This window comes from Mchenga conophoros, linkage group LG23, assembly GCF_057382185.1.
Source record: "Mchenga conophoros isolate Kocher_MC1m ecotype Shallow Benthic linkage group LG23, M_conophoros_male_GT1.1, whole genome shotgun sequence".
NCBI lineage: Eukaryota > Metazoa > Chordata > Actinopteri > Cichliformes > Cichlidae > Mchenga > Mchenga conophoros.
Window position 1 is genome coordinate 41,211,529 of NC_140547.1, and position 26,736 is coordinate 41,238,264.

Genomic DNA, 26,736 nt, shown 5'->3' on the forward strand with positions numbered 1-26,736 from the left:
AGCAAAGATCCCAGAACCACACGGGGGGACCTGGTGAATGACCTGCAGAGAGCTGGGACCAAAGTAACAAAGGTCACCATCAGTAACACACTACAACGGCAGGGAATCAAATCCCGCAGTGCCAGACGTGTTCCGCTGCTGAAGCCAGTGCATGTCCAGGCCCGTCTGAAGTTTGCCAGAGAGCACATGGATGATACAGCAGAGGATTGGGAGAATGTCATGTGGTCAGATGAAACCAAAGTAGAACTTTTTGGTATAAACTCAACTCGTCGTGTTTGGAGGAAGAAGAATACTGAGTTGCATCCCAAGAACACCATACCTACTGTGAAGCATGGGGGTGGAAACATCATGCTATGGGGCTGTTTTTCTGCCAAGGGGACAGGACGACTGATCCGTGTTAAGGACAGAATGAATGGGGCCATGTATCGTGAGATTTTGAGCCAAAACCTCCTTCCATCAGTGAGAACTTTGAAGATGAAACGAGGCTGGGTCTTCCAACATGACAATGATCCAAAACACACCGCCCGGGCAACAAAGGAGTGGCTACGTAAGAAGCATTTGAAAGTCCTGGAGTGGCCTAGCCAGTCTCCAGACCTCAACCCCATAGAAAATCTGTGGCGGGAGTTGAAAGTCCGTGTTGCTCGGCGACAGCCCCAAAACATCACTGCTCTCGAGAAGATCTGCATGGAGGAATGGGCCAAAATACCAGCTACTGTGTGTGCTAACCTGGTAAAGACCTATAGTAAACGTTTGACCTCTGTTATTGCCAACAAAGGTTATGTTACAAAGTATTGAGTTGTATTTTTGTTATTGACCAAATACTTATTTTCCACCCTGATTTACGAATAAATTCTTTACAAATCCTACCATGTGGATTCATGGATTTTTTTTTTCACATTCTGTCTCTCACAGTTGAAGTGTACCTCTGGTGCAGATTACTGACCTCTGTCATCATTTTAAGTGGGGGAACTTGCACAATCGGTGGCTGATTAAATACTTTTTTGCCCCACTGTATATATCACTATATAGGGGTTTAATGACATGTTCTTCCTTTTTTCTCCAATACATGAATCTTACAAATGTAGCTATTGTTAACTTTTGAAATTATACAGACAGAACATACATTATTCCATGCAGTGCAGTCCAAAAGGAAATCAACTACTTCCAAAGTTTTTGCTCTCTTTGTGCTGGTTAGTTCTTTCCTCTCCCATCAATCATCTCAAGACTACTTAGATTTGTCTTTTGACCCTTGTGAGGACACTGGCCCCTAGGCTAGAAACCACTGGTCTAAAATATAAATGACTTTATATAAAGTAGCTCTTTCTCCAACCTCTGCAACAGTAAAATTATGCTAGAGGCTAGACACTACAGGCAAAACTTTTTTTTCTTCCCCATGCACTGGTAAACATGGGCTTACTTTGCTTCTATAAAAATGTGCACATTTTTATTTTAGGTGGGGGAACTTGCACAATCGGTGGCTGACTAAATACTTTTTTGCCCCACTGTATATGGGCGGTCTTCATCCGTCTTCATTTTTCAAGCTCAGGTCCTCTTACCTTCACCCTCCACATCTTCTTGAGCTTTTGTCTCAGCCCTTGGTATCTGTTCCTGTCATTTGATATAGCTACATCTATCGCTACAGCCATCTTCCTCTGCTTGTCCACCACTGCTATGTCCGGTTGGTTGGCCATCACTAGTTTGTCTGTATGTATCTGGAAGTCCCACAGGATCTTGGCTCGGTCATTCTTGGACCATGCTGGAGGGCATGTCCCATTTTGATATAATCTCCTGATTGACTCTGGCAATGAAAAAGAAAAAGAAAAGAAAAGAAAAGAAAAAACAACAACATTTTGTATAATTCTAGCAAATTTGAACGTATGACCACCTTTATTCTTCAGCAAAGCCTGAACTCTCTGAGTCAGCTTTGGTACAAAAATACCGTTTTATGTGTGTCATATTGTATGTCATAAAGATTTAATTAAAGAAATGTGAAGAAACGATACACGTTTGTGACGGGCTGGTAGTAACAAAGTGCCTAAAGATATAATTTGAAATGGTTCTTTGCTAAGTTGTCTGATATTTTAGGCACAACAATGGTTCTTCCCTTGAGTTAGATAACTCAACACTTGAGTTAGATAACAAAACTTTGAAAGACCTTCAGATAGAACGATTGCTCAAACCACTTAAAAAAATTATTAAAAAAATTCCTATTGAAAGCAGAAACAGTAAACAGTTGCCCTGCTTTGGCCCTCTTGATAGAATAATCTGTCTCTTTACCTGTTAAATGGTCTTGTTTTTACCAGACAACTTTGCCTACCATGAATGTATATTGTGTGTTTTTCAGACCTTTTCAGTAAAATACAGCCGTCTGCCTGATGAAAGTGCTTAAACCAAAGCATTGGGCTCTAATTTTTCTATTTTGTGCCGACATGTCTCGTCTGCCCTCTGTCCACCAGCCTTTGATTCTGAAATCGATTTCAGTGCTCATCTTTGAAGGATGTCTCAATTCCTAAAGTACATTTCCACCAGAGATGAGCAAGAAGAGAGGATGTTTGCCTGTTGAACTATCCATTGCAGGACTGTTTTTGGCTCCTGTGAAAGAGAAGCAAACAGCTTGACCCATTATGTGACTTTGTGCTTTTTAAAAAAATCCTTATTTCCTCTGTCTAAAACAAGCTGAAAACAAGATAACCTGCAGGGAATGAGAGAGTCAATCTCCTGATTGACTCTGGCAATGAAAAAGACAAAGAAAAGAAAAGAAAAAACAACAGCAGATGGGTGGAGGTTTTGTGTTCACAACCAGAGCTCTGTGTCTGAGATGACCTGGTATGAGATGACCATATTGGGGATATCTCCTCTCACTGGTGTCCTAGTGACCTAAGAGTAGAAAAAAAAAGGCTGACACTGAACCTTTAGAGCAGCCTGAAGCCCGTGGTTTTGCCTCACAAGGATTCCTTGTATATACATTGACATCATTATTTACTTAAACTTTGGCCATATTTAATATTAGCAACCACTGTAGCAACCACAGTATAATTATGACAGATAATAAGAAAAAAGAAGATCACCTCTGATAATCAATTACAAATCTAAATCACTGTTATCTCAAATCACTGCTAATCTCTTAGCAGTGACTTAAATATTTCTAAACTGCAGCTTATGGATGTAAACAATCATTATATTAGCAAAGTCTGAAAAACTCGCTTTGATCAGCAGATTTGAGACATCTTTTTTGGATACAACGTGTTCACTTCACCTGGAAACAGCAGAGTGAGAGACAAATAAAGTTTAACATTTCATTTACAGTTTTTCTCAAATGCTAAAACACATGTCACAAACGTTACCACCAGGTCCCCCAATGTCCAAACACAACACCCTTCTCTAAAGCTACATAAACACAACCACACCTTCCCACTGCAAAACTCAAACTCCCACACCAAGAGAGCAGCTCGAAGCTGTCAAAACTGTAAACACTATACACAGCATTACACACTACAGCAAAACAATTGAAAACACAATGCTCAATTTGTGAGAAGGTTCTTTGTTTCATAACTGCCAATGCATATTTTAGAAACTATACAGTAACGGATCGTCGTAGATCTCTGCAGAGGATTAGGCATTTAGATTTGTGAGTTTCATATGAGTAGTATAAATCTATAGAAAATCCTGCATGTACGTACACTACTGTAACACAACTCAATGCAAAAACAGAATCTATTGCACACAACAGTAATCTTGAAAACATGAACAGGGTGTGAAGTTTTTTTATTTACGTTATTCACACCACACACACACCACAATCACTGTGCGGCATCATGTCGCTGAGCTGTTGCTCGCATCTCGTCCGTAATGATGGTGCGAGGTTGTCTTGCTCTCCCTCCTGGACCTTCTCCTCTCCCATGTTGGCCTTCTCCTCTTCCTCATTGGCCTGCTCCTCTTCTTCCAGGGCCAGCTCTTCTCCCTCCTCTGCATCAAATTCCTCTTCCCCTGACTCTGCCTTCATCCATTGTGTTTGTTTGGAACCTTCAGCATACTGTGCACTCTGAACTTGCTTTTACATGTGGGTACAGCATTAGCAACAAGTGTCTTCAATTTTGAGTCATTGTGTGTAGTGAATGACGCCAGGTGTGTTCCCTGTGTTCAAAGATTGGTGACTGTGGCAAGCATTTTGCATCACATGGGCTTTCATTTGAGAATATGAGCAGAGTTGTTTTGCAACATGTGTTTTAGCAAGGAAAAATGTGTTTAGATTTATGAGTACAGAGGGTTGTGTTTTGTGAATTGTGTCTTCATGTGACATGTGTTTATGGTACTGGAATATGGTGGCTACATTTAGTAAATGTGTTTAGACTACTGGTCATTTAGGTTACAGGATTGGCTTTTGTGTTTTAACATTTGAGAAAAACTGTAATATTAATATATTCAAAGTAGGTGAATAATCTTACTTTTAAGGTATACATTTACATGTGATTAAAGTTTAAGTTGGTCTAACAGCAACACATCTCAGTACAAACTTAAAAGAAACTCAAAGCCTGCTTAAATGCACATGCTTCCCTATTGGCTGTCTATCTGCTAACGTATGTGACAGGCAGCTTGTGATTGGCTGTTTCTATAACGATGCAGGTATGACTCATGTTCTATTCTGAGTCAGAGTTGAAGAGGGGTCCTGACCTTTCATCTCCTTGGTGACCGTTATGATGTCACCACACCTCCTTGCTGTCATCATCCTCTTCTGGCTCCCTCTGTCTCTGTCACTAATCCACACAGGTCGGTTGGCATCACAGGCGAGGAGAGCAGTGACATAAAAGCTCAAAGGCAGAGGACATTCAGTTTATCTCTGCGTGAGTAAATGATGTGCCCACTCTCCACCACACAGTCACTACCAGGCAATTACTATTAACCCTGCCTCTGCTGACCCTGATAACAGGCCTGAGCGCATTCATTCATGGCCAGTAGACATGAGAGGCTGTCCACTGCTGATCTTCATTAATATCCAGTCATACTTTTTTATCACTGACTTTCTTATCCAAGTCTGTTGATGTTAAACTACAGTGTCAGAGCTGGTAGTGAAAATACTGAGGGAAAATATATTTGGTACATAAACAAACAAATTAAATAAATTGTGCACCTGAACTTTTGCCCTTTGCCAGGAGGGATAGGTTCCATCCCCCCATCATGATAAACTGCATAAGCAGTTAAGAATATGGATGGAGGAAAATAATACAGGAAAACATGGAAACAACAGGTACAAACAGGGAAAATAAATCATAACAAATGTATGTTAACACAAAGGCAACCTCAACAAGAAATGCAGTGGAGGAGTGGTTCATAGTTTTGCCTCACTGCCAGAAATTCCTGGGTTCAAATCCACCGTCTGACCATTTTCTCTATGTGGGGTTTGCACTGTGGGGTTGTTTTGATTTGTGATTATAAGTGAGCCACATGTGTTAATGCGACAGATCAGTGACACATCCGGGGTGTGCCCAGCCTGTTGCCCTATGGCAGCTGGAATCTGCTCCAGCGCCCCAGAATTGGATAAGCAGAAGAAAATGAATGATTGGAGTTAATGCCTACAAAATTATTTTAGTGCACATAATGGCCTGATAATTTATCTGTTGAGATGATTATTATTTCTAATTTTGGCACTTTCTGTGCTCCGTACCCACTGACCAATATGTCACAATCTATGCCCAACTAGTGCCACAAGTAATGTATTGAGAGATGAGAGTTGAGCATATCAGTCGTTTGGACTCACAACACTTAAAAATTAAAAAATGCGCTCCTCCTTAGTTTACAAGAAAAATCAGTTTGTCCCAACAATCCTTCTGTCATCTTGATCAGTAACAATGACAGAAATATAAACAGGTAATCACAGAATTATCATTAACTGAATATATTTTCACTGTAAACAGCATAACACTGAGGGTTTATGAGAAAAAAATCTAATTATAACTTTAAAGCTAAGATCGGTAATTCTCTGAATATGTTGATCTCTGTGTTTATATATAAAGCGTTTGGGGTTCTGTGGCTGCTTGTTGGTGGCAACTGGGTGGAGCAGTTGATGGTCACGGAGTGGACAGAGCGGAGTGATGGAGAGCAAGCACATATCCAATTTTCCATTATGTCTGTACGAATAGCCGGAGATAGATTGGTGAGTATGAGCAGTGAAGTCTGTAAGAAGCCCAGTATTTTTCCTCCCCGTTGGAGTCTGACTTATTTTCTGTCTCTCACAGTCTTGCTTTGCACCGTCTGCCTTTTTTAGATGTCTCTCGCTGATCATAAAGTTCAGAAGTTCAGACAAAAGGGGAGATGCATAGGAAAAAGCAGAGACATGGTCGAGTAATGCCAAGACTGTAATGAAAGCCAGCCTCATTCTTCACACACTGTTACATCATCCACACACTCCAACAACAAAGCCAAGTCAAAGTGTTTCTCACACACTGATGAACTCTGCTGACTAGAAGGATTCCAGTGTTGATGAATAAATTATAAATGAAAACATTAAAGCACAAAAATGACCTTGTAAAAATAAATATGTGATTTTCAGTCTTCCATGGCAAAGATATTGGCATTATATTCTGCTATACTAGTCTTTCTCTTTTCAGGGAAGTTTTTTCCACAAGATTTTACAATTTACTGACAAAAAAACCCTGTAAAGGGATTGAGGTCAGGTCTTTGTGGGGGTCACTCAACTCCTTCCACACCAAAGTGGGTGGTTAAATATGTATTGTTTGTGCATGATGTCTGCACCAAACCAAATGATTGTACCGCCCCCTGCTGGTGGGTGGAACATATTTAAAAAACCAACAACATGTTTTTTGTGAATAGAAAATAAATGCAAACGCTTGCGTTTGCACCTAGTAAACATACATACCAGACTAATAACATTAACATATTGTATTTGTGTTTTCAGTCATCCTACATCATTCCAGGGTATCTAAAGTTCAATCTGATTATCTCTAGAGCCACTCCTAATGCCTATAACCACTGGGACCACTTTGGACTTTACCTTCCACATCTGCTCCAGTTGGTACTTCTCTATTATCTCATGCTCCTTCTTCCCGATGTTGCTGATAGATTGCCACATCTATCACAGTTGTGGTCTTCTGCTCCTTGTCAACCATCACTGTGTCTGGTTGGTTGACCAGTAGCCGGTTCTCTTTTTTTAACTGGAAGTCCCACAGGACTTTAGCCCGTTGTTCTCAACTACCTTTGGGGGTGTCTCCCATCAGGATTTGGGGACTTCTGGTCCATATGGGGCAGACATGATCCTGTACACTATCCCAGTCACTTGGTGTGTCAGTGTTCATGGTTCTTACATTCTGCTACTTTATGCAGGATAGTCTTCAGGGCACCTTTGCACAGTCTGCAGCTTGGGTCCTGGTAGATTTTTGACTCAATGGATCTTTCTTCTGAGGCCTGTTCTTGTGCTGCCATGATCAGAGCCTCTCTGCTGTACTTTAAGCCACTGGTACCTACTTCCTTAATCTGCCAATGGTACATCCCATGCAGGGCTTGGTCATCTATGACAATTCCTCCTCCTTTACTTCATCACCATCTGTCTTCAGCTGCCTCGGGCTTTCTTGGAGTAGCTCATCTCAGGTGGATGTTTCAGATGTATTTATGGATGCTGACACTTTCTAATCATCTCTTATTCTTTCTTTATTGCCTCAGGCTGGACTTTAGAAGGAGACCTCTCTGTGTTGTGAAATGCTTTTGTGTCTTCACATAAGTGGCATCCATCTCCTCTGGTGGCCAGATTCCAAATGAGTATCTGATGAATGATGGCGTGGATTCTGCTGGTTTCTCACAGCCTGTCTTACCTTTTCAAGGTATTTGGCTGTGGCTAACCTTTGTGCATCTTTATCATTGCTTCCTCTGGGATACCCATTTAGTTGTAAATGTCCTGTATATCTGCTATCCTCCCTTCTGGTAGCTCCACCCATTCAGTCTGGATCACCTCTCCTCTCTTTACAACCCTTCGACCACATTTATCCAGTCCAAATCAGATCCTGATGTTCTCGTTGTAGATCCTCGTTAGATAGATCAGTGAGTTAATGTTTCAGTCACTCCTGGGATGCAACGTAATGTCATCCATTTGCAGGTGGTAGCTCACGGTCACTCCACTCCTGAATCTATAACTGGATCCACTCTCAGTGATGAGCTGGCTCATGTGGTTGAGGCCTATGCAGAACAGCAGTAGGTGCATTGGAGCTGGTCTCCAGTGTTGTCTTCCACAGTCCCATTAAGTTCTGAATAAATGTTATTAGTGTACTATTAGCCTTTACAAGTATCCATATGTGGGGCACTGAGTTGTAGGCTTTCTAGCAGTCAGTTCAGACACCACTCAAGTGTATTGCAGCAACTCATGTGATTAGCTGATTGTGTACATGCCTAGACATGGGCATTTTGATCTCATGATCAAAATGGGAAAGAAACGTGATTTTACTGATTTGAGTTTACAGGAAGTCAACTGAATAACCGTTTTTTACAACTCTGAATTTACAAAGCAGATGGGCTACAGCAGCAACACTGAGGCTACAATTTGCACAGGCTCAAAAAAACAAACAAACAAAAAAAAAAACTGGACAAATGTTACCTGGTCTGATGAATATTGATTTGGCCCAATTAACATGAAAGTATGTTGGAAAGGTACATGTACATTCTGCCTTGTACCGATAATTCAGTGGTAGTTTAATGGGGTGAACGATATTTCTGTTATGTATTATTTAAATGCCACACCAGACCTTGCTGTTGCTGCTAACCATTTCCGTGCCTTTATGACCACACTGAACTCATTTTCTGATAGCAGCATAACACATGATGTGTGACAGAGCTCAGATCATCTCAAACTGGTTTCCTTAACATGCCAGTTTACTGTACTCAAATGGCCTCCACAGTCATCAGATCTCAATCCAACAGAACACATTTGTGATGTGGTGGAGCAACAGATTCACAGAGTTGACAAATTTGCTGCAACTGTGATGCTGTCATGTTAATGGATCAAAAGAGTCAGTGAAGAATGCTTCCAGTAACTTTTTGAATGTATGCTATAAAGAATTAAGACATTTTTAAAGACAAAAAAAGACTCCAACCCAGTAGTATCAAGGGATAACTAATAAAAAGTGTCTGGCGAGTTTCTATTTTTTAAATCCTGGTCTCATCACCCATAAATCCAGAAACCCAGACGTTGCATGATAACTCTCAGTCTGGATGTGAGATACGGGAGATATCTAACACTAAAAGAACTAAAGCAAAAAACAAACAAAAAAAACCCCAACCCATTTTACACTACAGTTTTTTCCATGGGGGTTTGTTTGCTGTTGTCACCACTGCATGGTCTTAGATCTGGTCAGTTTCCTGGTCAGAGCGTGACGAACAGTCAACATGTAGGAGCGACGTTCAGGCAGAGGGCGCTGCTGATCCAACACCAACCTGTGGCACACACACACACACACACACACACACACACACACACACACACACACACACACACACACACACACACACACAATCAAACAGCACATGAAAAAGAATCATAAAATCCTCTGGGCTCTAACAGTACACCCTAGAGAGATGTCTAATTATTGTTTTTGCTTTCCAGTATCGTTCAGGATCTTTCCTATCACCATCTATAAGAAAATCTTTTGTACTACCTTTGTTTATTGCTGTGTGACAGGGCGCAGTCCATCAGGAGCAGTACTGACTGTTGTTTTGAGTATATTTAATTAATAAAAATGTTGCATTCATAGTCGAAACACTGAAAACACGATTAAAATCTGACTAGCATGGATATCACATGTCTGACAAAACACAGAAGAAACAAACCTGATGAGCTGAAGCACTGCTGCTTCCACTGCTAGGACTGCTTCAGCCACAGACAACTCTCTGAAACCACACCTAAAGACACAGAACGAAATCAATGGCTCATTTAGTTAGCATGCAAGGAAATAGTTTTTACTTACTTTATTTAGCACTCAGACTTTGTAGGCACCATATAGTGGAATTCAGGCTGAGCAGAATTGATATCCAATACATACACTACTATACATAAATATTTAATTCTGTAACAAAAATGTGAAATTCATTAATAAAATATTGACCATGTAGTCAAAAAAAGCTTGTTTCCATATAATTTATAGTAGACTACATGCTGTGTGCCTCACCATCCCTCCATGTGTACATTATACATGAAGTAAGAGGGAGTAACAGCAGAAGCTCCAGCTCAGAGCACAGCATGAATCAGTGACAGCAAATTTGGCATGGATTAAGTCAGAAACAGCATAAAAGGGGGCACTGGGGTTGCAAAGTGGTTTGCAGATGGACAGCAAAGATGGGCAGGCTAAAACAGCTTCAGCTGGGATTTGCCAGCTCGTTGTGTACAAGAGTATCAGCTTACGGTTACAGCCCAGCTTGACTGGACTGACATTATTCTTAATCAATGACAAAGTTATTTTATTATCAAGTATAACAAAGACAAGAAAAGCATTGTACAGTATTACCATGCACATATGAAAACATGAGCACTCAAACCTTAAATCCTTGGCTAGTCTCTGTCCTTCGTCTGTTGTCACCTGCCTGCCGATTTCCAAATCTGCCTTATTGGCGACCAGGACCGCGGGAACCACTGACACACAGACACACAAAGTGAAGTGACAATAAACCATCACGATGACCCTATGGCACGCAGTTTGGAGTCATTCTGTCAGCACACTACTAACAGAAGACAGGGTGGCACAACCAAACATGGAATCTACGTCCACTCAATCTGTGAATATGTGGGTGTGTTTATGTGTGTATGTAAAGGTGAAAGAGAGACAGAACAGAGGCCTGATGTTTGTGTGAAGAACAGACTGTTAGTTCAGTTTTCAGCAGCCGTTTTCTCATACAGATCAAAATATCTCCCCACCCAGATTCTGCTTGGTTTGGTCAATGAGCGTCTTGAGTTGTGGGACCTCCAGGAAGCTGAAGCGCTGTGTGATGGAGTACAGCAGCAGGAAACCATCAGCCCAGCGAATGGAAGACTCCAGAGAAGCTACAGAGCTCTCCTAGAGGAGAATATATCATCAAAAAGTTTTCAGATTTATTCATAAATAATAGACATAGCTGGATATGTGTTAACAACAATATGAAATAAACATAAATTTATATATTATGAACATATTATACATACTATATCAGAACAGGAAGCGGTAGAGCCCTACTCCTTTGATCTTTGGAAAGTTAATTAGTATTCTGTGTCCTACCAACACTTAGTCCATGGTTGATGGAATTTAACTTATATGATGTCTTTTTAACTTTCAGCTAGTACTCAAAGCACTTTTACACTCCAAGCTGCATCCACAGGTATTTTTATTTTATCACTCATGCACACCCACAAAGAGGATCTTCAGTATCTTTCCCAAGCACAACATACAGATGCAGAAGCTGGAAACTGAACTACCTACTGGTACTGGAATTAGGAAACAAGCAAGAAGTGTAATGGGTGTAACAACTGAAACAAATGGCATTACTTGTCCAACTACACTGCAGACTGTGGAGGACTGTGAGTGACAAAATGAATGAACTAAACACAACATTAAATAATTAATTTAACATTGAGTAAATTAATTAAAAAAGGAAATAAATAAAACATTTTTCTGAAGTTTTAAAAGAAATGAATTGCTATTTAATTAATTAATTACATATTTATAAAATAATTTCAATTTTAATTACTGACATAGTCAATTAATTATTTAGTGATGCAATTAGTTAATCTATTTTGGCACTTGTGACCCTCCATACAAAAACTTGTTTGCAAATTATTTAAAAACAGCAACAACAAACCCCCCTCTAAAGTTGACTTTTACGTGGCAGAACAAAAAACATTTGAAAATTTTGCAAAATAAATGCTTTGATTTGAAAAACATAACAAATAATTTGGACACAGCAAAAGTCTAGCCTTTTAAAAAACTACAAATAAAAGTCAATATTTACCTTCCAAGTTAAGTCCAGAATCTCCAGATCGACAGCTTCCTGATCCACCACCCGGCTGCATTTGTAGGTCACCTCTGAAGAACACACACACACAGACACACGCAGAGAACTGTGTCACTTTCAAAAATCCTGCCAGTGAAGAACTCAGGTAAGTTATGTAATGTTTACTGTCAGCAATGCAAAAATATTTACCCAGGTCTTACCCTTTTTATGGTCGTATTCACCAATAAATCGCTTGGTTATGAAACGAACACACAGCGCTGGAGACACAAAACAGACACTGTGGCTGAAGGCGAGAAGCATATTTCTAACACATTCTGCACAGTCGCACACACACAAAGTTCCTTTTAGTCATTTGAATCTGATCTAAAGCATCCCGTGCTCACGTCATGCCTCCTTATGTGAGTGTTGCCTTCAGAACGACCCTCTTTGTGACTTTATTTAAATAAATGCACAAGTGCTTCCTTTGTGTTTGGGTGGAAAGAGCCCAAAGGCTCGTGTCTGTTTGACTTTCATGTCTGCTATTTAAGGCCTTGCTGTATTTTATCAGGATACATTAAAAGGTTAAACACGCTTGTTTAAATCATCACTTGAGCCTTTACACCTGGAAAAACACTGAGTTTATTTTCAGGCATGCTGCCCACCACTGTCACAATCGAATCCCAGCATGCAGACTTTGTTGACATTGTGCATAGATGTTTTGTTCCCTGAAATTTACTCTGGTCCTTCTAATATGAAGGAAATTAATGGAATTTGATGTGTGAGCCTTTAAACCATTGACAAAGTGCCGACAGCTAAATCTGGCATTGCTATTTTTGGAGTTTGCTATTCGCATTAGTCATTATACTGTAAGAATGTATGATAATTTTTACTCATCACACGTCTTATGTTTCCTCAGTTATTTTCGTAGGAATATGTGTAATATTAAAATGTTATGGGTGTGTTGTAATGTCTCTATAACTGTGCCATGAATCTGTCTTCTCAGTGCATGAAAGCAGCTGAGCTCATAGTCGAGCGCACAAACATTTGAAATGAAGCAACAAGTTTGTCTATTACACTCAACTGAAGACGGGCTATTTTTAGAGCTGGACAAAAGTAGCAGACCTATATGACATTCAAAACATAGCAGTGGAGGTGATGGAGGTACATGTCAGTGCTATGAAAGATAAACACTCTAGGTTTTCCATTTTTAGCAAAAACCTTTAAACCGTGGCTCGCAGTTAACCCTAAACTTAACCTCTTTCATGCACTGCTGAGATGTTATCTGATTCAGAACTTAAAAAGCACGTCCCCCTCTCTGCGTGCCTGTGGTTTTCAGCTGCTTTGTCTCCAGCTTACCTGTTTTCCCAGTGTTCTGAGCTCCCAGAATGAGAAGTTTAACTGGAACCATTTTCCTGTTGTAGCCAAAATTAGTCCAGCGTGTGCCCTGCTGTTTGTCCCCGATTGATGCCCTGCAGGGAAGAGCAGAGGATGCTGAGCCAGCTTTGGGAGACAAAACAAAAGTAAATGTAAAAATAATAAAAACTGCACACAGTCTCAAAGAACTGAGAAAGAGCACGAACAATGAAGCTAGAAACTGAATAGAAGACTTACTACTGCCATAGTACTGACCATAAAGTGAAAATAAACTCCAGATATGGGGAGTAGTAAAAAACAATAAATGAACTCGCTGCTTGGTCTTAGACACTGAGCAGACAAAGAGTGGAGAGATGAGACTGTCTCCTCTTCTCTCCTGTGTCCCCCCCCTCTCTCTCTTAGGTAACTGCATATGACAGGAGCCATTTGTCTGTGGGAATGGCGTCCAACTCCGAGCGCACATCCTATTTTGGATCCATTGAGAACAAGCACACAGGCACTCCTTTAACTACTTAATCACATCAAAAGCTCGCCTCTATCTACAGAAGTTCTTTGACAACAGATATCGACCCAGAGTCCAGAACGATCTCAAGCCTCACTATAATAACTTTGAGACTCAGATGAGTGGCTCTGAGTGCACATACTTCAATTTCAGAATGTCAACTGGGCCAAGAGCATATTTTGGAGCTCAAGTGTTTCTTAGAGTTTATTTTTCTGTCTGTTATAGAATGAATATTAAAAAACTTTTAAACAGCTACATTTCAGAAGGAAGGTGTGAAACCCATCATGCTTTTCTTTACCTTCTGCCATGCAGATATACTGCTTCAATGCTGGATGCTCATATAAAACATGAAGTCACTCTGTGAGTCAAAAGCTCAGGCTTCACATATTGTTTTGTGCACTTGGATCTACATGCCATAGAGATAGGACGTCCTTATATGGTCATCTCAGTCACAGCACCTGCAGTCTTTTGTTTGTGAGGGGCAGCCAGTCAGAAGAAAGGAAGGGAGAGGAGCTAAAACTTGTTTCCAACAGTGGATAAAATGAGGAGCTGCACTGCAGCTCAGTGTAAATAAGGATTATTTTAAACTCAGAACATGCAGAGCTCCTACAGGAGTCCAAATTCTGACTTATTACTTCATTTCTAGAGTCTAGTAATATAATACATATTTTAAAAAACATACATTGCAAAAATAAAGTGAAGAATATGAGGACTCGTTTGATTTTAAAGCATTTGGAAGGCGTCATAAGTGATATAATTTGAATGTTATTAAAATGATGCAATGGAGGAAAAAAAAACACCTTAAAACCGGAGTAAAGACATTTTTAGGATTTTATTTATATTTTGTATGTTTCTCAGATTTATTCCACAAAGCTGGTTCTCAGCGGCGAAAACGATTCAACAGTATACACAAGCATTGAGGGCGACTTCAAGACACAAAGTTCAGAGATGTGTGTTGCTTCAGAGGAAAAAGGCAGAGCTGTCGTCATATCAAGTGTTCAGCAAACAGATGGCTCGTCGACGGCGGCGGCTCCTTCTGTGACGGCTTTGACGCACTTCGCCATTGTTTGGGAAGCCCTGCTGATGGAGTCTGAAGACAGAACGAAGCAGCACAGATTATGATACATATTTGCTTGCACATTATTTTGAGAGAAAAAAAATAGCTATTATATATATAAAAAAATAAGTAAACAAACATACCTGTCATGTAGAAGTCCTTTACTGTAAGCTGAGGCGGCACCAGAGGAGCTGCTAAGAGCTCCTGGTTCACAGTCTGAGAGGAACAGAGTGAGGAGATAAACAGCTGAATCAAGTTGTCAGGTAAATCAGAGGCAGACCAACTAACTGTGTTTCTGTACCATAGCGAGCTCATTGGCTTGTTTAAAGTAGTTCGCCTCCTCTACATCGTCGTAACGGACCAGGTTAGGAGAGACTTCGGCTAGCCTGGATCGGATCTCATCTAAGGAGTCGTAGGGCAGCGTTACACCCGTCAGCTGAAAACGCACAGAGACGTTAAGATGACTGGTTTCGTGTTAATAGTGAACATCAGTATGGAATACTCAAAACACTTCCTGCTTACTTCAGACAAAGCTCTGATGATCTTCCAGTCCTCTCTGGCGACTCCAGGAGCAGTGACGGCTATCTTGGTGTGCTGGCTCCTGCCTTCAGTGTTGACATAAGTGCCGTTTTTCTCCGTGTATGCAGCACTGGGTAGGATGATGTCTGCCATCGGTGCTCCTACGTCACCGTGATGACCTGAAGGGGTTGCAAATTGATGTTCATTCATGTCCCCAGATTAGCAGCATTTGGTTTGTCAAATCTGTGTGTGTGTGTGTGTGTGTGTGTGTGTGTGTGTGTGTGTGTGTGTGTGTGTGTGTGTGTGTGTGTGTGTGTGTGTGTGTGTGTGTGTGTGTGTATATATACCCTGGTAGATGATGAGGCTGTCTTTGGGCAGGTCAGCTCTGCTGATGCAGCCCGCATCAGCTCCCAGCAGGAAAAGCACTTTAGGTGGATTCTTCCTGATGGCGTCCACTCCGGCCTTGTAGCCTAGATCGAGGGCAGCCACTTGACTCGCCACCCTGCTCTCACACACACACACAGACACACACACACACAGTATGAGCATCTACTGTATCTCATTGCATTAGGGTTACTTGAAATCAGCTGCTTAGCTGTACCTGTGCAGGACGTTAAGGACTTTCCAGCTGTCCTCCACTCCGCTGCTGGCTCGAGCGTTCTGAGCAATGGTGGAGACGGCGCTCAAAATTGCAACTCCATCTTCTCTTTGCAGAGCGCCGCTGCCCACAACCACAACTGGACGCTTGGCAGCTGAAAGGACCTGCCAGAAGAGAACGGAAAAAAGATATTCAGTCTGGAAATGACTGCCCCTGCCTGAGCCCGGTTCTGCTGGAGGTTTCTTCCTGTTAAAAGGGAGTTTTTCCTTCCCACTGTCTTCAAGCGCTCACTCATAGCGGGCAATCTGATTGTTGGAGTTCATTCTCTATATATTCAAGCGTTTAAGGCCATTTACCATTTTGAATCTCACTGGACGACGTGAGTGCCCATTACCTTGCAGAAAGCATGTGTGCCATTGGCCAGCTGCTTCAAGACTGAAGTGTCTTCTCCTAGGTGATCGTACGTGTAACTCAGGTCAACCTTGTGGCCCACCGTAGCAATCTGCAGCTCATTATGGAGCCAGCTGACGGAGTGAGACGATAACAATTACAAAACTTTAAAAAAAAAAAAACAACTTAAAACTTAGACTTAAATAACAAACCGTTAACTGTGATATGTGTTTACCTCTTGCGGATTCTGGCATTGAACAGTGGGGCTTCATAGCGAGGGTTCGTTCCCACGAGCAGCAGCAGGTCACAGTCCTCAATGCCAGCAATGCGAGAGTTTAGCAGGTAGTTGGAACGCAGGTCAGTTCTGCAGAAAGCAAAAAAAGAAGTAAAAAATAACACTGTCAGCTAATAAAGCCATGTATTTTAGCACCTAAGGGATGATGAGAGGTTCTTCCTTACCCTGCACCTGCCATGGGGAACAGCTCCTCAGTGCACAGGTTTTCTGAGTTGAGTCTGTTGAGGAGATCTTTGAGGGCGACCAGAGCTTCAGCGTCCGCCATCCCTCCCACTATGGCTGCCACCTCACTCCCCTGCACGCTCTGCAGCTGCACAAACACAAACATTTATGCATGACAACAGCCCCAAACTTCCTGACTACAAACAACAACAAACCTTAAAGTTTCCCAGAATTTATTTATGATTAATTTAATTACCAAGCAAGAGCCAATAAAGAAGCAAAAGCACTTACTGCTCCAGCAACACGAGTGAGAGCATCCTCCCAGGTGGTCGGGGTCAGCTGACCTGATTCATCCTTCACCATTGGTTGGGTCAGCCTCTGCCTCTTCAACCCATCATATGCAAACCTGCAGATACAGTTTAGTTCAGATACAGTGGAATAGATATATATATTTAAAACAAAAACACACCCAACTGTTTTAAAGATGATTATAAAGTGTGAGACTTTATGTCCAGTTCTGTATTACCTGGTCTTATCAGAAATCCATTCCTCATTGATGTCATCGTGGAGCCTGGGCAGTATCCTCATCACCTCGCCTCCACGTGTGCTCACAACAATATTGCTACCGACAGCGTCCAACACATCGATTGACTCGGTTTTCCTGCAAAGACGGCGGAACAACATGACGTAAAACTGCTCCGGGAAGTTCAAGAGAACTCGTGTTAAATACAATCGAGCATCAGACCCTTTCCTACCTAGTCTCCCACGGTCTTGCAGTGAAGGCGTAGGGCTTGGAGGTGAGCGCCCCCACAGGACAGATATCGATAACGTTGCCCGACAGCTCCGACATGAACATCTTCTCCACGTACGTCCCGATCTGCAAGTCGTTTCCTCTTCCTGTCGTTCCCAGGTCTTCAACGCCGGCAATCTCGCTTGCAAAACTACAAACACACGCAGGCAGGGCAAGCTGTTTGAATATCCACCTCCATGCAAATGTTACAGCTCCATCAAAGCATGAACTGGTTTTAATCACTGTACATCAAATCTTTCAACACTGCTTTTAGTTATTTATTCACCCTTTATTACAGAAGTGCAATATTTTCTTTAATTACTGTGACCTTTCCCTCTTGAAGCACACATTGATGTCTAGCACTGTGCATGTATGTGTGCGTTTTAGATGAATAAGTGTGTTATCGGTCTTTATTATGTCCTCATGTTCGGTTTCTAGGTAGTTTAAAACACAATTATAAAGGAATTGTGGACCTTCCATGAATGTAACGTGTCTTTTGCCACATTACATCGCTGTTAATGCCACATTATTACATTATTCGTGACTGACGTGTACATGACACTCACCGGACGCAGCGCGTGCACTGAATGCAGCGGGTCATGATGGTTTTAATGAGAGGCCCGATGTTTTTGTCCTCCACTGCTCTCTTTCCTTCTGAGAAGCGGCTGCGGTCTGAACCGAACTGCATGGACTGATCCTGAGAAAAGAGGAGAAAAAGACGGGAAAAAAGCTGATCCTTTGATCTAAATGCACTCATGAGAATAACTTAAATTACACTTCTGCAAGGTTACCTGCAGGTCACACTCTCCTCCCTGATCACAAATAGGGCAGTCCAGTGGGTGGTTGGCCAACAGGAACTCCATTACTCCCTCTCTGATGAGACACAAACACATGAATACACGCCTTTAATTTTCCTTAGTTTGACTTGTTTTCAAAGTGTGCCCAAAGTTTGAATAACATTAAGCTAGAACCAGAGACCGCTACAGTTTTTACCTGGCTTTTCGTGTTTTCTCTGAGTTGGTGAGGATGTTCCAGCCTTTCATGACGGGCATGGCGCAGGCTGCTACTGGCTGAGGGCACATGACACAATACGCATACATTACAAATAAATTAATCATTAATCATTAATAGATTAATCATTTACGCTGAGATTGGTCCCAAAGCATCTTAAACTCAGTCTCAGCTAAAATCCTTTTCATCAAGTATAAACAGTAGCCTGACGTTACCTTTGGTGCTTTCTCAATCTCCACCAGACACATGCGGCAGTTTCCTGCCACAGAGAGGCGCTCGTGGTAACAGAACCTGGGGATTTGAACCCCAACCTTCTCACAGGCCTAGCCAGGAAAAGAAACAAGGCAATTTGGTTAATATACGTGATGTGAAATTACAATCCAGGCTTTAGCGAATAGATTGCCAGGTATTTTACGTTTTCTTGCTAATTTTGTGGTCTGCCTTCTTTAGAATTAAAATGTGAAAATGACTAACAGATGAGTCAAAGCTTTGCTAAAATATGCACATTCCTATTGCACTAATATTCCTTTATAAAACAGGAAAGTGACTAAATGTCAGCTGATCTGTCCTAAGTGGTTACTGCCCAGTTGACTGGTGCTTGAAGGAATCATAAATCCAGACTGCGTGGTGTTATTTCACAGTGTTTGAAAACTAGGCCAAAACTTAATCCAGAGATTAGCTAGCTACCTAAAACTGACCCATTTGTTCATTACCCCTATCCTCGCTACTCTACACTGGCTACCTGTTAGATACAGAATTAGTGTATTTGAGCCCATTTTTGAATATGAAGCTCAGATTCACTTTGATTCACATTGATGCACGAAATTACTGTCATGAAAACACAGATACCACAAAGTACTACACAGCATGAGCTGGCAACACTATGTGACATCTACAACAGCTTGCAGTAAAATTGTGTACTGAAGCTTTCGTACCTGCAGCACAGTAGTTCCAGGCTCCACCTCCACTGGTTTCCCATCCACAAATACCTCCACCATGTTGCTGGCTGCACGCACTGGGGTACGCACTTGAAGTGCATGCACATAGAAAGAAAAGATCCTACTCAATCAACAGGCACATTTTTATGCCTGTTACATGCATACAGTAGGTGCTATATTTAGAAACTTGCATTAACTGCTATGTAATCTCTACTTTAACTCACAGACCATACCTGGGTTGGAAGAAGCCAGGCTGCCCTTGGCAGCTCCAGCTAGAGCCCGGCCAACGGTCGGCAGTCGCAACATGACTCTGTGAGAGAAAACATATGAGCGTACTCAGCATTAGCACATACTCAATGTGCTAATGCTGAAGTCATTATAATTACTTAAAGTGTACACAAGTGTTTGCAAAGGAGAAATCAAGCATAAATGCCAGATCGTTACTTTTGTTTTTATAACACAATCACTACAGTGCAGAAAAACGACAGTGCACTAAAGGCCTCTGCTGTTGCCACTTTTGTCCCCATCTATATTCTGAAAATGCTTTATTACATGGTTGTTATGTTTGATTTAGTAAGTCTAGTTTAGGTGACAAACTCCTACTCCTGAGCCACGGTACCCAGTGCGTCTGGGCTTTGCAGCTGTCAACAATAACAAGTGTTATGGCCGCGATTTCAGTGTTCAGCATTTTAACAAAATAATGCAGAGAAATGAAGAATTTACAAATAATATCGAGACAACAAAACATCAAACAGCACAGCACAACGGCTTTAAATAATACTCTGCTTATGTGGATGTGCTAATGAGCTGCGGGCTAACAGTGACAGCTAACAGTATTACTCAAGGACACAGAGACGCTGCATGTTCGTAGAGGGTAACTGAAGTTATAAGCTCAAATATTTCCTTTTTCGTTTCCTTCCATTTAATTACACATATATGTCGATGCGTTCATGTATGCATCACATTTGTTTGGTTCTTACCTTTCGCTATTTGGCCTTCTTGACCAGAACAGCGGTGATCTTAGTTATACCACCAATTGAAACGGCTATGGCGTTAGCGGAAATAGCAGGATGTCGTGTTTCCGCTTGAATACGAGGTCACACTTTTCACAATAAAAGTCTTAAAATCGTTCAAACACTAATATTCAGCATAAATTGCAGTTTTTATTTACAGTCTGTAGCTTCAATGTAGCAACAAAATGTCCCCGACTTAAAAAATTAAAAAAATTAAAGTAAAGTAAATTAAAACTCTAAAATAAAATTTGAAATCTCAATTATTTAAAACATGACGGTGTTTGAAAAAAAAAGAAACTGAACTCGGTTTGTAAATTTTATCTTGTGGACATAAAATGTATTAATAATATGGAACAAAGTAATGATATATTGGTCTGTGTTTTGGGAAAAAACAAAATAAAACAAACAAACAAACAAACAAAAAACCCACTGATAACTACACGGCGTTTTAAATTGCCACACTGGAGACTTTCTCACCGTATGAAAGTTCAAACTTCACCTTTGACTACATTTCCCATGAGGAAGGGAACGTTACCGGAACTATCTACGTGTGCATTTTCGCGACAGTTCAGGAAGCATCATATGCAAACAGCTACAGAAAACGAGCAGTAGTTTGGGCTTTCTCATGTGAAGGACTGCAAGAGAAACAGGTAATTTTGTCGTTAAGTGAGGAATTTCAGTCGTTTACCAAAAAACTAAATAGCTACTGAGCAATTTGCGTTATGGTTATTGCTGGTGAGACTTAACGGGCCGTCTCATCTTATTAAAGTAGCTAGCAACGTGCTAACTGTGTCTGCTAGCAAACAAAGCGACAAGGAGATTAAAACATATCAGTGTTTATGCAGGAAGTCACTATTATTATTTAGTGTGTGTCCTATTTAATTGATACGTATGAGATGACTTTACATAATGTGTAGATGTTTAATCCAACTTAGTGAAAATGCACCAGATAGCTGCTTCTGTGCTGTTCTTTTTAAGCAGTTGTTTTTTTTTTTTTATTGAAGAAAGCCAAGAATGCTTATCAATCACAACTTGCTGTAGGACATATATAATATTACAGGTTAAGAAGATATAGTGTACAAGTTTGCTTTGCAGGACTATGTGCCAAATTTGAAACCAGAATTTACAGCTAAGGTACAGCTTATATATAACTTACACTAGGCTGTAGGGCATCGTGTCTAGGAGTTAAGCTTGATGAACTTCTCTATGGCTGTCCATGGTTTTCCAAAATGGCTTTATTGTGGGTTCCTTATCAATTTTACAATCACGCACCAAATCCTTCATACTAAGCATTTAAGCACATTTATATGGCAAACGTATCACACAGAGCATGTCAGGTGTAATAAAAATGAGTGGAAATGCACGTAAATCATCCATCATTGCTCTGGAAGCTTTGAGAGTAGGCATAAAATGGCATAATACAGTATAGTTATAAATTCATCCTAATTTTGTCTCAGGTTAGAGTCCTTTTCACTTTTCACTCTTCTCATCTGATTTTCAGCACCATGTTGCCAACCACAAACAGCAACGGTGCCCTGGCTTCCAGGGACGCTGCACGCCACACAGCGGGTGCGAAGCGCTACAAGTATCTGCGGCGGCTGCTTCATTTCAGACAAATGGACTTTGAGTTCGCCCTGTGGCAGATGCTTTACCTGTTTACCTCTCCTCAGAGGGTGTATCGCAACTTCCAGTACAGGAAACAGACTAAAGATCAGTGGGCCAGAGATGATCCTGCTTTCCTGGTCCTGCTCAGTATCTGGCTATGTGGTAAGTCAATACTCATTCCCTAAATAATTAAAGAGCACTGTGGTCAAGGTTTGATGAGGATATTTGTGAATTTTACCTCTAACCTAATCTGTTTGACTACATTTAAACAATCACTTGTCCTGCCAGTGAAACCCCGATGTTGGCTGTCTGCTATGATACCTAAACACTCCCTGTGTTGTTGTGCAGTGTCAACAATAGGCTTCGGTCTTGTGTTGGAAATGGGAGTCGTGGAGACGCTGAAGCTGCTGCTCTGGGTCGTCTTTGTTGACTGTATAGGAGTCGGTCTGCTCATATCAACTATAATGTGGTGAGCAGTAGCATTGAATAAATTAATGAGATGTCTTCTTATTTACTCTAATTAAGGCGTATTGTTTGTTCTTTACTGCATGCCAAATCTTATGTGTTCTTCTCCAGGGTGGTCACCAACAGGTACCTGCTGAAACAACCCAGCAGAAACTTTGACGTGGAGTGGGGCTACGCATTTGACGTTCACCTCAATGCTTTCTACCCGCTTTTAGTCATCCTGCACTTCCTGCAACTTTTCTTCATCAACCGTGAGTAGCCTGTAGATCTGTATGAGTTTAATCAGCATGTGTGAAATTAAATCATCTGATTCAAACCAACAAATGTTTGTCAGTACAGTTAAAATAAAATTTAAAGGGCTAAAGAAATGTTTATGATGCTCTTGCTTCACTACATTTCTCTTTTTCATTTCTTAAATTTTGTACCATGGCAGTTGCTAATATTTAGGCTTGATAATTTCTCCATAGATGCATTACAGCACTGATGACTCTTCTTGTGTGTTGTTTTGTGTGTTTTTTAGATCTTGTGATGATAAGTTCAGATTGGTTCTTGGGATATTTTGTCGGAAACACTCTATGGTTGATTGCTATTGGTTATTATCTCTACATAACCTTCTTAGGGTACAACGGTAAGTACCCTGCACATCATAATGCTGCATGCATTTTCTTAATCTGTTTTTGATTTATTGCTGAAAATTCAATTTCATTATATCTTAGTTACATTAGAAATGAAAAAAAAATCTTATTTTTTTTAATTTATGAATTTTCAGGTTCATCATTTGTTGATTTTCTTAGTCTTAATCTGTGAAAATACTGACTGTTGATTTCTCCAACAATGTGTCACTTTGTTATCACTAAAAAGCTGCTGTAAATTGGTGATTAACGCCAAAAGGTGATCAGAAAAGTAGCATAACATTTTCTACTGCGCATGAAAATGTTTCATAAATTTTTGTAACTTAACAACTATAATTTTGCTATAATTTACAAAGTCCAATCAGCCCTAATTTTCAACATTATTAGTATTTTATGGGCTTAGATGTGCAATAACAAAATGTAATACAGCACTAAACTGTGATCTTGGTTTTGCTACCATCTAGTGGCCATTTGGTGACATTGACACAAGTGCAGCAGACTAAACTTTGAATTTACACACATCTACAGGTGTTTTCGCTAAAGTAAAGTGAGAAGGCTTTAACTTATTAGAGATTCATTTTCTTTGTGGCTATAAGGCAGCATGACCACCATGGAGCACGTATACCTTGAGAGAAATGTAGTTCTTGCTGTCAGTGGTTCATGTAAAGAGTCTTCTCTTTCAATCCTCACAGCTCTACCCTTCCTGAAGAACACCGTGGTGCTGCTCTACCCCTTTGCTTTGCTCGGCCTTCTCTACATCCTCTCCATATCTCTGGGCTGGAACTTCACTCGGGGTCTCTGCTCTTTTTACAAGTACAGAGTCATGCAGGACCGGCTTGCCTCTGAGATTGGACACTAGCTGGCTCCAGGCTGACGCAAAATCTGTTTTCAGCTCATCTCTACGTGACAATGACTCCACGTCCAGCTGCTGTCAGACAGGATTTTGCTGAGAGGGACCTCTGGTGGACTCTTGGTAAACTGGTTGATTGATGCCGAGCTGGGTGACACTGCTCAGCTCTCTCTTGATTTTCTGTTTGGCTGTGATGTTGAGCTGCGGCTACAAAGTCCGTAAACGGTGATGTGTTCAGACTGGTGACAGAAACGATGGGGGGGTGGGGATGAGACGCAGCTTTTACTGTTGTTTTTTTTGAATGATTTGTAAATATGACTCTGGCAGGTTGTAATATAAACACAGAGGTTTGTTTTTGATGAGTTTGCTTTGTTTCTTTGAGTTTTCTTAAAAAAATAATCAGATTCTGCTTATTGAAGAAGGAAAAAAAGTTAAGTTAGAAACATGGGATGCAAACTTATTTTCTTTCTTTTCTTTTCTAAAAGTGTACATTCCAAAGCACTTTCAATAAAAGGTTTTAACTTAAGGTGCCTCAGTTTTATGTGCTGGCACAGGTTCAGCACAGTTTAGTTTAAAGCTCCCAGCAGCAGCAGCGTTTTTGTTCTCTGGATTGCTTTTGTAGTAACACGCTTCAGTCTCATGGTGTCGCTGTTGCAGTTGCAATCACAACTGAGAAACTCGCTGAAGCATCGCTGATGCTTTTGCTTTCTGTGTAAATGAAGAGTGACTATTACAAAGGCTGGAAGATCTTAGCAGATGTGTTCAGTGTGTCCCATCAGTTCATACTGATGATACAAAGCAAAAAAGGGTAAAATAGTCATCGTGCTATCCTGTGATGTTCTAAATAAAATGGAAAATTAATGTAGTCTTAACTTTATGAAAGTTATGTTACCAGTAGGGATAAATAAATAGCCCTAAAGGTAGAAAATTTATCTTAAAGTCCATAAAAATGTAATTTTATTTAAGAAAACATAATATCCAGCCTGCACGCATTAAAGAACTCATTCAAGTAATTCCAATAATTATGGGATGTTTGCCTTTCTGTGTGTGCATGTCAGTGGCCTCATTCAAAATGTCATGAGTGAGAAACTGATTTTCCCAAATTCCGCACCAATAAACTGAACTCAGTTCTGCTTAATATTAATTTTATTTTTTCATAAATGGCTGTTGGTAAGAGCAGATGTTAAAATTAGGCAATGGAAAGGTAAAATAGGCATGTTAAAATGTTATCACTATTTAATCAACATTCCCAGAGCAAAAAGTACATATTTTTGCAAAAAAAGTTTAACTTTATACAAAGTGCAGCTGCTGTTTTGCTTGTAGTTGAATTACTTCATCTGCAGTTTTTTCCCCTTGTAACAGTAACAGAAATGCACACATGAAGGTAGCTCCAAGGAACATCTTCTCAGCATCTCTTAAGTTTTCAGAAAAGATTAAAAGTCCATCAGTGATACTGGTGTGCTCTGACAGTAACAAAAGTGAATAAATCACTTACTGTCATCCATTTCACTGAGTGCATTGATGCCAGCTCCTCTGTAATCTCAAACTCTTTTGTTATCCCACGCTCTCATCGCTCACTGAGTGACACGCAGTCTGACGACGCCACATTTTTGGATTGCCTTGGATCGCTTGGAACCCTGGCTCAATAGGTGCTAAGAAAGGACTTGGTACCAGGTGCTGCCACCTATTAGAAAACCCTTAAATATGTGTTGAGTTGACTCGAGTAGATACTAATGGAGAAGGGCTGTGTGAAGACGTATTAAATGTAGGATTTAGTGTGTGAATGTAATCAGCACCGTCACTTTAACCTCCTAAGACCCGACCTCTTCCACGGCATGCATTTTTAATTTCCCTTTGATATTTGGGCTGATTGGGTCCTGATGAATGTAAAAACAAAGAATTACCAGATTTGTTTTTTTTTACCTAATTTTTGTCTCTAAGAAAAATGAGAGCCACATGAGGATATTCGTTTAAAACTTTGATAGAACAGTAGCAGTATAATGTCCTCGTAAGTGGATATCAGGCCCTTGTAGAGCAAAATTGAGTATTTTGGTCTAAATAACCCAAAATGTGATGTCCACATATGTGGACGCCAGGTCCTAGGAGGTTAAATATTTAAATATATTTGATGTTTCCTACTCAGGATTTAACCTAATGACCATGAACACCAAAGCCTGCTCTGTACCAGTCCAGTTGTGCATCACTGTGATCTTCACCACAGTTCTGCAAACGAACTAGTTTTGTGTGCACTCGACTGTATCTAACTGCCTGGTACAATATTTCCATGCAGTCTTTCAATAACAAAAAATTTTGCATGACGTTTCACAAAAAACACAATTTAATCACATTATGTGTATGAGTTAATTTTCCAGCTGATAAAATGTTTCTCTCAAATGTACAGTTCTAACCTTTGAAAATTACTTACCATCTTCCTCTGCTGTCTTTCTCACACCTTTCTCCATCTCTGTGTGCATATTTTTTTCTCTCAATGGGAAATAAAGTAGCTGTACTTTTATCTAGCAGATAAATTTAATGAGAAAGAGCATTCAGCCGTCAAGTCAAGTGGCGTTTTATTGT

At 40.6% G+C, this 26,736-nt stretch overlaps 3 protein-coding genes across 3 annotated transcripts; 1 reads left to right on the plus strand and 2 right to left on the minus strand.

Annotated features, from left to right (window-relative positions):
* Positions 1-8,307: 8,307 nt before the first annotated feature.
* Positions 8,308-13,668, minus strand: LOC146547858 (ras-related and estrogen-regulated growth inhibitor). The gene is made up of 8 exons (XM_085265123.1): positions 13,588-13,668; positions 13,315-13,427; positions 12,180-12,236; positions 11,977-12,050; positions 10,910-11,048; positions 10,534-10,627; positions 9,829-9,900; positions 8,308-9,435 (listed from the first exon to the last, which is right to left on the minus strand). The coding sequence occupies exons 2-8, from the start codon at positions 13,364-13,366 to the stop codon at positions 9,327-9,329; spliced, it is 597 nt and encodes a 198-aa protein (XP_085121249.1). The 5' UTR covers positions 13,367-13,427; positions 13,588-13,668; the 3' UTR covers positions 8,308-9,326.
* A 979-nt stretch (positions 13,669-14,647) lies between these two features.
* Positions 14,648-20,707, minus strand: ndufs1 (NADH:ubiquinone oxidoreductase core subunit S1). The gene is made up of 19 exons (XM_085264909.1): positions 20,575-20,707; positions 19,828-19,904; positions 19,592-19,683; positions 18,872-18,979; positions 18,639-18,715; positions 18,437-18,518; positions 18,212-18,342; positions 17,611-17,796; positions 17,382-17,516; positions 17,147-17,261; positions 16,858-17,003; positions 16,634-16,762; positions 16,403-16,532; positions 16,012-16,172; positions 15,758-15,912; positions 15,414-15,589; positions 15,193-15,327; positions 15,035-15,107; positions 14,648-14,924 (listed from the first exon to the last, which is right to left on the minus strand). Exons 2-19 carry the CDS (start codon positions 19,898-19,900, stop codon positions 14,833-14,835), a joined length of 2,196 nt encoding a protein of 731 aa, XP_085121035.1. The 5' UTR covers positions 19,901-19,904; positions 20,575-20,707; the 3' UTR covers positions 14,648-14,832.
* A 404-nt stretch (positions 20,708-21,111) lies between these two features.
* unc50 (unc-50 homolog (C. elegans)) lies at positions 21,112-24,685 on the plus strand. Its single transcript, XM_085264910.1, has 6 exons — positions 21,112-21,257; positions 22,109-22,374; positions 22,561-22,681; positions 22,789-22,928; positions 23,198-23,305; positions 24,002-24,685. The coding sequence occupies exons 2-6, from the start codon at positions 22,113-22,115 to the stop codon at positions 24,166-24,168; spliced, it is 798 nt and encodes a 265-aa protein (XP_085121036.1). The 5' UTR covers positions 21,112-21,257; positions 22,109-22,112; the 3' UTR covers positions 24,169-24,685.
* Positions 24,686-26,736: the final 2,051 nt, after the last annotated feature.

Coding starts and splice junctions, on each gene's coding strand:
- LOC146547858 (XM_085265123.1), bottom strand. CDS start 13,366: ATGGTTCCAGTTAAACTTCTCATTCTGGGAGCTCAGAACACTGGGAAA. Junction 12,051..12,179: donor TGAATACGACCATAAAAAGG/GTAAGACCTGGG, acceptor TGTGTTCTTCAG/AGGTGACCTACAAATGCAGC. Junction 11,049..11,976: donor TTCTGGACTTAACTTGGAAG/GTAAATATTGAC, acceptor ATTCTCCTCTAG/GAGAGCTCTGTAGCTTCTCT.
- unc50 (XM_085264910.1), top strand. CDS start 22,113: ATGTTGCCAACCACAAACAGCAACGGTGCCCTGGCTTCCAGGGACGCT. Junction 22,682..22,788: donor CTCATATCAACTATAATGTG/GTGAGCAGTAGC, acceptor GTTCTTCTCCAG/GGTGGTCACCAACAGGTACC. Junction 22,929..23,197: donor GCAACTTTTCTTCATCAACC/GTGAGTAGCCTG, acceptor TGTGTTTTTTAG/ATCTTGTGATGATAAGTTCA.
- ndufs1 (XM_085264909.1), bottom strand. CDS start 19,900: ATGTTGCGACTGCCGACCGTTGGCCGGGCTCTAGCTGGAGCTGCCAAG. Junction 18,980..19,591: donor CTGGAACTACTGTGCTGCAG/GTACGAAAGCTT, acceptor TTTCCTGGCTAG/GCCTGTGAGAAGGTTGGGGT. Junction 15,108..15,192: donor AAGCCAATGAGCTCGCTATG/GTACAGAAACAC, acceptor TGTTCCTCTCAG/ACTGTGAACCAGGAGCTCTT.